At 36.0% G+C, this 12,066-nt stretch overlaps 1 protein-coding gene across 3 annotated transcripts; it reads left to right on the forward strand.

The window, feature by feature from the left end:
* Positions 1 to 78: 78 nt before the first annotated feature.
* On the forward strand, positions 79 to 10,241 carry RB195_025504 (uncharacterized protein; the record flags this gene model as incomplete). 3 transcript variants are annotated; one of them, XM_064213676.1, is made up of 5 exons in its annotated part: positions 79 to 204; positions 6,062 to 6,176; positions 8,604 to 8,696; positions 8,895 to 8,976; positions 10,202 to 10,241. In XM_064213676.1, the coding sequence occupies 5 exons, from the start codon at positions 79 to 81 to the stop codon at positions 10,239 to 10,241; spliced, it is 456 nt and encodes a 151-aa protein (XP_064069557.1). The 3 variants fall into 3 exon arrangements, with proteins under 3 accessions (XP_064069557.1, XP_013299538.2, XP_064069558.1); XM_013444084.2 differs by lacking the exons at positions 8,895 to 8,976; positions 10,202 to 10,241 and having other exon boundaries at positions 8,604 to 8,704; XM_064213677.1 differs by lacking the exons at positions 8,604 to 8,696; positions 8,895 to 8,976; positions 10,202 to 10,241 and adding an exon at positions 6,929 to 6,936.
* Positions 10,242 to 12,066: the final 1,825 nt, after the last annotated feature.

Raw genomic sequence — 12,066 nt, forward strand, 5'->3', positions numbered from 1 at the left:
TATTCAAGTACAGCCGAGGAGTGTTGGCGCCGGCTCCTCCCACACACCTGATTTCACCTTATCGTTCTGCCGTCGGCCATGGAAGCCTTAGGCGAAGCGATACGGGAACAATTATCGTCCGTATTGAATTCTCTAGATCCAAATTCTGATATTAAAGCTTTAGTACACAACTGTATTTTGGATCAATGTGGACTCTTACAGAAGGTGAGCCTAATTTAGCTTACACTTGCTTACGTAGTTCTTTTTTTCAACATATACTAAATATCATTGCATCGTTTTTTTTTTGAATCTGCCTTAGCTAGTTATTGAGGTGATATTGAGTTGAATTGTATTGAACTTGAATTCCTAGTGTTTTTTCTCACAGTTACTACATTGGTTTGAACCAGAACCACTAAATACGGTTACTGTAAACTAGTTCTCGAGCTGCGAACATGAATGCGAACTTTTTCTCGTCGAAAGTCATCCGTTCCTCTACTGAGCGCATTTTTCTCCTTTTGATTTTGATTCTCAATATCTACTATAAGGGCGATCAAAAGGTTCTTGTACAATTTGTGAATTCCTTAACACTTTAACTGTTCGGTACTCGAGTTATTGATGCCTTATAAAACTAATTATTTAATCTTACTTTTAATTACGTTCCAAGACTTCCACTTCCAGCTCTGTAATGACGATGAATCACATCGCCGAATAATCAGCATGACAATGAATGCGCGAAGAAATTTTGCCTTTTACCACAGAATGCAATTAGTAAATTTGTTTATTGATCGAGATAAGAAAGAAACCTGCTATTCCTACTCGCTAACTTTACCACGGAAACCTTTCCTCATTTCACTCAGTTCTGATTAGGGACTATTCCCGTTTTATTCAGTGGTTGTAAGACTGTGGAGTTAAAACCACTCAGGTTGTAGCGCAATATGGCGACATATCACAGCAGTATAGCTTAGGTTCAGGTGCCCTGGAGGCGAACTTGCACAGTGGTCCCGCCACGCACATGCCAACTGTAGTTCTGCAAGCAGCGCAGTGGAATATTGCAGGAATAACGCAAATGTTCGACGGGACCATACTTAGCTTGCTGGTTGCTGTAGAATTCTGCTGTAGTTGAAGTTTCGATGGGACCTATTCGCCACCTTGAATTTCAACATGTTAATATTTCATAGAAAGAAGCGTTAGTGAATGTGTTCAACCTGGAAGTGAGTGGGACATAGTGGAATAAAGAGGAAGTGTATATGAAGCAGAGGTGGGACATAAATTGTGGCAGACGCGTCGCGTTCACCTGGTTGAACGCATTCAAGGCCGGTTATGTAGGTTTTTCCAAGACCATGAGAAGGTAGCTATTGTTACAAGACAGTTCGAAGAGGGGGGTAATTACGTACAGGTAAAAGAAAGATCCTGCCACCTGCTTTTCGTCCTGTTCGGTGATAAAAGCGTTTGTTAGCATCCATACGAGATGCTAACCAGAATTAATGCGTGCTATCAGGGAGTAAAACATTACAGGTGTGCAAGAATTATAAAAATGAAGAACTTTTTATATTTATCCATTTAGAAATTAGGAATTGTAGAGAAGGAAATGTTTTTGACAGCACTAGATCGAAACAAACATTGTTGACAAAAAATTTGGACGATTATTCAAAAAAACATAATAAAACAAATTTCTCTCTTTTTTGTAGCATTTGTTTCTACCATCTTTTATGTCTCTCATTTCCTACGAAATCGCTTTGCTGTTGCATTTAATTTGGAATCGTTATTCGCTTATTATAGAACTTCAATTGAACGAACAAAGTCATACACTTTCAATATGCTATCAACTGGAATCAGCAAATATTTGATGCGAAAAACAAGATTTCCTGTGTGTTTGCTTTTCCAAGGCTCTTGGGCCCGGGCAAATATTAAATGTGAGACAGAAGGGCATCATGTACTCTTATCTGACAATTTTCAAAGAGAGGACACTCAAAACAATTTTTCCAAAGGATGGCTGGAATCTTTCAGAACTCTTAAACGGTTATCCATATTAATGGAAACTTGTTTTTGCTCTGTAAAAATAGTTTTCTTTTCCTTCCCAATATTCTGTATGTAATTAAACATGAGGATTCGTAGCTTTGGAGTAATATGGACTAAGACGAAGAGTAAATAAGTATTAGGACATCCCATGAATGATACTGTATTTCATATTCCCTTTATCTTTTGAAATAACGAAGTCAAATTCAATTTAGACTTCTCCAAAAAAAAATGTTCTAGATTAAGAAGAACCTAAAATATGCTCTACTTTATTTTATACAGTCTTCTTCTTCTGATAAACTTTCAGTGTCAAGAATATCAAGCTCTAGTGTCTTCTCCGGAGACTTAAATCTTCGTAATTGAAAATCTGCCCTATTTGTGAATTTCTTAGAGTATTTCTGCCTGCGAGCCACCTGTTTCTGTTAGTGTTCTTATTAAATGAGTTGATTTCAAAATTACTTTAATCTTGCACCATAATCCTCGTTCTTGGCTTTATGTATTTCCTACATCATATAGAGGGAGTACTATATATTTTATATATAGTACTCCCTCTATATGATGTATCTAAAAATATATAAAAGTATATATATCTATATATACTTTTATATATTTTTACTATATATTTTGTTTACTGTTTGCTTGGACCGTGAGATTACTCCAGCTGGAGTTGGACGAAAGGAGAATTACGACCCTCCGTCAGAGAAAAGAAGTTCGCAAAGGTGTGGTGCTCTCAATGGATTAAACTACCTGCTGAAGTATTCCAGAAGCTACCGAGCAATCCATACAACAAGAGTATTGTAGTACATATCATATAATAAAAGCAGCGCTGCAGAACAAAATTAAGTGTTTACCTATACTGTTGCGGTATTCTACAAGTTTTTTTTCCCTCTGTTCTTATTAAACTTTAAAAACGCTCATAGAAATGAAAGCACTTTTGTATGGCATCTACCGTTTGCACGTAAATTCCTGATTTTGAGATCTCTCCAACAGTATCCTGGCCCCGTGGTGTAGATCGGAAGTGTCCATGCTAGAAATCAGTGACAATGCTTGAAAATTCATTCATTTATCCACTCGTTCATTCTCATGCTCGAGTGGTGCACCAAAAAAAAAAAAAAAAACAAGGATAACACATTTGTCAACAAAAATTTGGAAGAAAGATGATCAATAGATCCCAGAGGGATCAGTCTCTACGACGACACAACACTTTTGCGAAAACGCCTACGACAGTCAATACAAGGTTCGCTTTTTTCCTGAGTTTACCTCTAAGCATAATCTCGTCTTGTTGGGCGAACCATTCGCGATGGTTCTCAATTTTGGACCTCGAAGTGAGAACGCCCGTAAGCAGTTACGTCAGGCATGTTTTCGATGACGTTTTTGCTTTTCATGCGAACTGATCACTCTGAACTGACAATGATGTCTTTAAAAATTATATTCTTCAAGGAAATTCGCAAAATATTTTCGATACATGGGAAATACAGTAATTAGACGTATTAAGAATAATATATTTTTTTGGCTACCTTTGGCAGGTTGTTTTCTCCAGGCTGATTGTCACAATGACGTTTGCTGCGGTTCCCGCTGAGAAATGTCGCCCACCTCTGGTGCGAGACATAGACAACGAATTCCCAAAAGAAAGACAAAGGAAAACTTCTCAGGGGTGGGAAAAATCCAGCTGACTCTCAAATACACAGCGTGATAAAAATTAAAAAAAGTAAATTTGTTGCGAGTGTTTTACACATACATATATTATTTAAGAGAAAATTAAATAGTTGAGTAGAAAAAGAATGGAGTAGTCGGAATCCTTTATTAAAATTAAATTAAATCGTTACTCAGATTATCATTATTGTTGAATTTAAATGATCAAATTGTTGAAATTTGAACGTAGGATTACACTCTGTATAAGACATGTTGTATGGTTGTTATTGAGGTAAGAAATATACACTTTTTAAAAAAAATTCAGCTAAGACGACAAACAACAAAAATTTTCAATTCTATTACTGTAGAAATTTGAGAAGTTCATATGTATTTGTTATGTTTATATGCATTGTATAGTTTACATGTGTAAGTATTTGCGTTCACAAATTTTCCTGAAATAAACTTCTATATCTCTGTTTTTTCCATAAAGAATACTCTGGGGTCGATAGATTGGTACCCACTTCTGATCCGACTTTATCGATGCCACTGTGATCGAAAAATTAGCACCAGACATGTCTGAAAATACAAAAAACACTGACTTTCTTCCATATTTTTGTTATTTTTTTATTTCTTTGCAATATTCATATTTATTTATTCAATATTCTATTCAATATTATTATTATTACTTTTATTAGGAAAGAAATGATGTTTTTTTTTATAACTCATTTAGTTCATTTGATTCGTTCTCTAAGAATTTTTGCATGTATGAGAAAATATCAGTCAGTTCCTCCTATTCGTCTTTAAAAACGGTGTGGGAACTTCTAAGATACCTTGTAAAGAAAACAGTCAGTCTTTTTTGTATTGTAATGGTAGGTAGTTTATTCTTCTTGTTTTCATTGCTTCTAATTTTTTCTTGATGTTATGTAGGTTATGCATGTTTCCTGCAACAACAAAAAAAAATGCAGGAACACCTAGACAACAGTTGCAGGAAGCACGAATTTTTTTGAGAGATAAAAATAGGAAGTGTAGTATTTAGTTTTGCATTTTTCTTGTAAGGAAATTCAGTTCAAAATTTGAAGGAATTCTCTAGGTTTTGCTGAAAATAACTTGAACACAAAAATATTAAGGATTTTGTTACGAGTTCCTGCACAAGAATCCCTTTCTACCAGATGCTTCCTGGAAAATTAATGGAATCTTCCTTGTGATCAACAAATTTTGGCTGGCATGCTATGTCCTTAGAAGGTTTATTGATCAAGTTTCACATCTAATAGAGCTATTTCCCGCATAGAACGAAGCGAATGAACCCGTGTAGTATACGCACGTGCAACCACGTTCTTTGATTTTTTTGAACTAGATATACTGCTTGTGTTGACTTATTTTTGACCGAATCAATAGTTAATGCATTACTTATCGAATTAATTATAAATTAATTACGATAATATTATTAGTTGCGGGTTTTTGTTTTGTTTCGGCTACAACAAAATATGGTTTCCCTTTTTCGGTTCACTATTGGTAATAAGAAGAAAGAAATAAATAAGTATAAAAATTAGAATATTACAGCATAGAACAAACATGTATAATAATATTTTGATATTTTCGTTGCTAGCGTTACTTCTGAGGCTACATAACTGGTCTTTTTCCTTAGAAAATTGTAGTCTTTCTTATTATCTACCTAGACAACGTTAATGCATTTTGACATTTATTGAGTTTGATTCACGTGGATCCCTATGATCTGTTGAACATAACGCTGATAACGTTAATTCAAATTAGCGATGGCGGCTAGTTTATACGGTAACTGGTTTCGGCGTACGTTTACAGGATACAAGTTGCTCGAGTCGCGCGCGCTCGCCAGCGGTCACAGTGCGCCTAATTTGGGCGATTTCACGTACACGACACGATCATCACCGGTCACAGTTGCTGTCGAACTTCGTATAAGAAACGGTTCAGTTCGTTTTATTATTGGATGACTGGATTATCGGATGACGTAATTTTACACCAGGAAATTCCATAGGATTAAGGATAAAGGATAAAGTTTCTGGCGTTAATCAATCCGCTTGGGATGCGCCCCCACGTTCACTTCAATTCAGACTCGTTTGAGGTTTACGAACGTGTATCTGGTCTGTACAATGACTTGCGGTGGCTAGCCGATGTGTCAAGTCAGTGTTTTTATCCTCCCAGACAAGTCTGGCACCAATTTATCGACCCCCGAGGGATGAAAGGCTTGTTGAGCACTAGGGCGGATTCGAACCTCCGATCGATCGTGCAGGAAGCAGAACCTCTAACCGCCACACCAAATTGTACACCAAATTGTTCCAAATTGTTGCACTAAATTGTTCAGCACCTCATACTGTCTTAGCAAAACTTTCAAAAAAAAATCCTCTTGTTTTTCCATCTTAATTTATATTTTCACCACACATGGTATGGTGTGTTCTAGCGTGAGGAATCGAGGGACGATGTTGACAACACCGAGGAGGAACCACGTTTTCAAGAAGAAATGAAGCAACGATTACAAGAAGAAGAAGCGGAAACGTTTCGACTATTCACTGAGGGTAACTTTTTGAAAATCCAACAAAAATAAAAAAATGAAGTAATCATTGTCAAAAAAGGAAAAAAAATCAACTCTTACATATCAAATGTAAAAACGCTGTGTGTCAGCACTCATTGTTAAGTCTTAGAAACTGGTTTAGTTGTAGTCCGAATAAGGAAACAAGGATTTTTAATCGCGTGCCTAGTAATCCAGTTCAGCTGATGAAGTTCCATACATAACGTTTTCCGTTAATAGGAACAATAGTGAAGCTAGATATCCTTGGTTATTTTGGGAATTAGTAGAATAAACTGGAACTGGATGTCATCAAAGTCATTTATCTTGCCGTTACTAGCCTTTTGGCTTACTCCATACGTAGATGGTCTTTGTGCCCACAAACACCAAAAATACTGCATTAAAAAGGGTGTAATTTCTTTCAGAATTGGAAATGCCTTTTTAAAACTTTTGATTAGGGAGCGGTTTAGGAGTGAATTTTAATTCACTGAAATTATCATGGACAATTAGTCATTTCCAGGTTATCACATTCCCCGGACTCTGGAAAGTAAAAAATCTCAGATGATTTTTTTTTCCTTTCAAAGTCCAAATCAGCATATAGAAAGTACAAAAACCGTTTTAAATGGTGAATTTATTAATTAATAGACGGTAGTCCATGTTTTGTTGAATGAAAGAGGAGCTCGTGACGTTCCTTTTTTATTGGAAGATTACAACGCGAAACAAGATTGAAAGTATGAAAAGACGATTTTATTGTTTTTTTAGACTTCTAGTCTTCTGATTTTGTGGATGTCGGTATCGATTTCATTCGATCAGCTGAGCACGAGACGCTTTCATTCGAGCAGAGGCAAGAGAAAGTGTGCTTGAGCAAAGGAACGGTAGACGCGACCCACCCATCCAACTGAACACAACTGACGTCCACTATAAAGAAGATTTATAGCAAAGTAGTAAACTCTACAAGGATACTTTATTCTTTACCCTCTAAATTTCTCCGTTTTGTTGAAATTCCACGAGTATCCAAACATCTCTGTAGGTAGCACCGCTTCTGACTTTGTGCACATATTGATTCTTTTTTTATTAGGTAGATTTCTTTATTCATGGTTATCCCAAGTGAGAAATCCATGTCCACTGCTGGAAATTAAAAAAAAAAAACCTCTAGAGATAGCCTCCTGTCAATACGGCATCTGATGTTTATTTATTGACCAGGCTGAACGTCCGGCTAAAGCCGGACTTCAGGCTTATTTTGGTGTTCGCTCCGCTCGTTTTCACCGAACAATAAGAAATAGCAGTAGCGACATTTTTTGGGAAATTAGAATTGCTTTTTTATCAAAGCTTTATCCATTTTTTTAAACCGAAAACTTAAGTATAGATGAATGATTTTATGGTTTTTCCTTAAACTCTCAGTTCTATATTCGGAGAGCAATCCAGCTTGATTTCTCGTCCATGTTTCCCTCAAACCTCCACAATTTGAAGCGTTATTCGAAGTATGAGTCTGCTCCGTTCTCAGCTATTAGCAAGAATGATGTGCTATCATGGAATGACGTGAATATCACTATTGTAGTGATAAAGATAACGTTCTACGTCAGATCGCGTAAACTGTTGGTTACTATGTACTGCATTTAAGCAGTCGTTAGCACGTTTGTTTCTTCACATTGAAGAAAGGATGTTAGCAGCATCAGAGAGACATGCTGGGAAATAGATATGCGAAGGAACTATGGAAACCCATTCTACTGCGTTGGGGCTCCCGCGCACTCTGACGCAATGGAACCTGTCTCTCCCCCCTCTAGCTTTCTGGCACCGACGCACCATTTCAACCCCGTGTGAGCCCCACCCCACTTTACAGCTATCTGGCTCCGGGGCACGATTTCGACGTCGTAGTACACGTTTCAATCAATTTTACCGCATTGAGGTTCCAGCGCACCAAACCGACGCCATAGTATTTCTCTCCCTCTCTTTGAGGAATTTTTTGACTGAGACACACGCATACACAGACGCAAACACGTGGCAGAATAAGCCCGTTATTGTACAGCATGACAGTTTGCAATTTTGGGAGTATACATTCACATAAAAGTTTATTTACTCTCACTAACATATGAGAGAAACTAACTTGCCTTATCAAAGCAGATATTCGTTTTGGACAATGGTGAAGAGGTAGAGCGCTCGCCTATCAGGTGCATGGCGATGGTTCGGCACTCCACCGGTGCAGACTTTTGCATCATTATGAAGTGTTTTCGTGACACACACACACACACACACACACACACACACACACACACACACACACACACACACACACACACACACACACACACACACACACACACACACACACACACACACACACACACACACATACACACGAACTAAGCGCGTTATTATATAGCATGATATTTAGATGAGGATCCATAGGATAATTGGGGAATATTTTCATTGTTTTTAGAAATGGCATTCAAACAACGTTTGAAAAATGTAGCGTTAGTTATTGGGACGAATGGAGGATGGTTTGTGGATGAGGAAGAGGAAACATCGCAAAGTAACTGAAATCAGAATATGTTTTTCCGATGTCCCAATCAGTGAGTTCCTGATTCAAGTAAAATCAAGATTTTTGTAAGCAAATTTTGAGTTCGGTTCCAGTGTCAGCAATTAAGTCGCAACATTTAATGACCTATGTGAAATCCTGACATGATCGGTACTGGATTTTAAGGATTACAGCTTGTACTTCATCTTTCAGCTGTTTCTTCTTCCGTGTATCGCTCGCGTGTACGGTATGTACAACAAAAGCATGGAAGGAAATTGTCAGAATGTTCTTCCAGGTGGAATTCGTTCAATCCTCTTTAGGATGAACCGTCCAGAAAGTGTTTTTTATTTGTGAAAATGTGTTTATAATTTGTATTATTTAAAATGCACATCGCAGAGCCACATTATTATTGTAAATAATATATTATTGTTTTATATACACATGTTAATAGTGGTCTAACTATACATCCGTATCAAATTTTGTGACGATTTTTAATTAACTCCTTCTAGTAATGTTAGTAATGTATTGAGTAATGTAAAAATTGCTACGCATAGATACCGTATTTAAAAAAAGACGCAAACATGTCGGAGGATCGAAAAAACAATAGCTACAGTTGTGCCTATGTAAAACACACATTTATGTTTCATTTTAAGCAAAATTTTTGTTTCTCTGTTTTTTTGGAACGTTGCCGTCGAATGGCTATGTGAACATGTTGGTACTCAACGTCCACATGCTTGTCTTTTGGAGAGTTTTTTTTTCTGGGTTTCTGGACTTTAACGGATTTTTAGAAACCGAAGAACTGAAGGTGGTTTAAACCATATTTTATCTCAGTAAAGATGTTGAACTTGTATGATTTAAAATAGAGCCGTTGAACCTTTTCGTATCAAAGTCAGTGCAAAATCTTTTCAAACGGGTGTATGCGATGACAAAATTAGCGCTGATTATATTTTGTCATTGTTGATAGAATTTGAATATTCGGACGTTCGTATTTTACATTTAGAAGTATTGAAGCCCTTACTAGTTAGAAATAATTTCCACAAAGCAGAATTTTGTGAACAAAGTTAAATTACTTAAGGTGTTGTTTTCGATAACTAGTACAGCTAAGATTTAGGGATTATCACCTTTCTCTATTTCTGGAAAATAAAAAATCTCAAGTGATTTCGTTCCTTCAAGCTCCTAATCAGCCGACAGAAAATACAAAAACTATTCTTAATAGTGTATGTTTTCTTGAAGTTTTGAAATTACTGTCATTTAATTGTCTTCTCCTCAATGTCACGTTATATTCAAAACTTCTTTGAGGATCACAGCTTCCTGGTTAAGTCAAAGTAATGAAAAGAATTCTTTTGTTCTATTTTTTTTTCTAAGATGTGTCAAGGAATATGTAGTTGTTTTGGAGTTTGTTTACCAAATCCGTCGACCTCAATTCGATTTGCTTTTGTTGACGTTGTCGACTTTCATTCATCAAACATTCTTTTGAAACGGTTATTCACAATTCACCGGGAGTTAATGGATTTGTTTAGCAGGAAACGAACCTCCGCTGTTTCAAAAGCGCAACATTAAAATAGAAGAGTAAGAGGAGAGTATTAGCACCAGACAACGTTAATTCCTCTGGAATTTTACTATCTCTTCATTGATCTTTATAAAACAAATATTCACCTATTTATTTAGAATAATGTAACAGGTGTTCGCTTTTCTAATCATGCTTTTAATCATTGTGCTTTCAATTTCTTTTGATCCAGTTCTTCATATCTTTAAGGATCAGATTCTCTTCTCAGATGTTCTATTTGATTAATAAATCTTATTTCACCGTGTCGTTGTATTTTTTAGGATTACGTAACTTCATGAGATTTTGAAAAGTGTTATTAAATAGAATGTTGCAGTGTTGGTGACGTGATTTAGTAAATCCAATGAAACGTTTCATGTCACTCAAAAATCCCATGAATTCCTCCCTCAAAATAGGATCTGTCTGGCCTCCTCTGGGGAAGAAATCGTTAGGACTTTTTTTCGAGCTGATGAAATGGATCTATATGTTGACATTGCTCAAGTTTCTGAATCATGTCCTAAATGGGTATGTGCACCGAAAAATATCCAGCAAAACCGTTGAAATAACAGTAAACTCCAGAATCTTTACGAGATTCGGACAAGTAGGTAAGTAGTAAGAGAACAAGACAAAATCACATAGATACATAGTATAAAGTGTGTTTTAAAATCTACTCATAAAAAAGTTTATTAAATTGATATTTTAATAAATAATAGTTTTGCCTACTATTGATTACTATAGGTAACTAGTTTCTTTCCTTTTCCCTACCTTACTGAGGAATCGCAAGGGGAAAGTTATCGGATTCCGTGCGTGTTGGTGAAAAGGTGAAAAAGTAGAAATTACATCAACTTAATATTTCGTTTTTTATGAGCATGAGCTGAGACCTTAATTTTCCTTTTTTGCTTCTCAATCTAGTCCTTGGTCTAGTTCTAGATATCTGAGGTTTTATCCAAAATTTAAATATCTCACCTATGTCATCAGAAAAAAAGAATGAGTGGAGGGAAATGGAAGTTAATTTTTTGTATCCAAATTACATTTCTAAGAACTAGAAGCAGTAATGTTACAAAAATAGAATAAACTTATTTTTCAATGCTAAATAGCTCTGCGTTTTTCCAAAAATGATCTTCAATCTTATTTCGCGGTCACTTTTCTTGTTTTATCAGTTTTTATTTAATTAATTTTAAATTTGCTTTGAGACTTTCATTAGTCTAAGATTATCGTACACATTTTTTTTTTCAAGTGAGCCATCTTCCTGGTTTGCTACACACTTTCTACTTCTTACTTTCACTAGATTATAATAAACGTTGAGTACAGCCTCTGTCTTATTTTTTGTTGCCACGTTCTTCCTAAAACTTTCGAATATTTCACCATAAAAGATGTCTGCAAATTATTATTGATCACAGGTAAATTGTTAAGATTCTGATTGAAAACCTGTAGCATCACATTGTTATCAATCATCAATTATGGCGGCGACTTTTCTCATTTTAAACCTTGTGATTGTTGAAGCGAAGATCAAACGTACAAGAGGAGTAAGTGATAAAAAATTTCAAGAACAAATTAATCGTTTATTGCATAATTTGGAGCCACCTACTATTTATTTCCAGTGAAAATGACGTCAATTTTAGAGCGCTTCACCTACTATTTTATCTAGTCTTAATTCAGAAGAATTATGTCGAAAATATTAGCCAACGATCCATGACTCTGAAAAGAAAAATTATTTAGCAATAGACCTAAACCATTCATGTCACCGGATTAATATTTTTCCACAGAGGATCCTGACGATGAATTGAGGTACTAATTGCTTTATTGACTCGGAGTTCATCACCTCTCCTAGGCGGCTCTATA

Source organism: Necator americanus, chromosome X (assembly GCF_031761385.1).
Source record: "Necator americanus strain Aroian chromosome X, whole genome shotgun sequence".
NCBI lineage: Eukaryota > Metazoa > Nematoda > Chromadorea > Rhabditida > Ancylostomatidae > Necator > Necator americanus.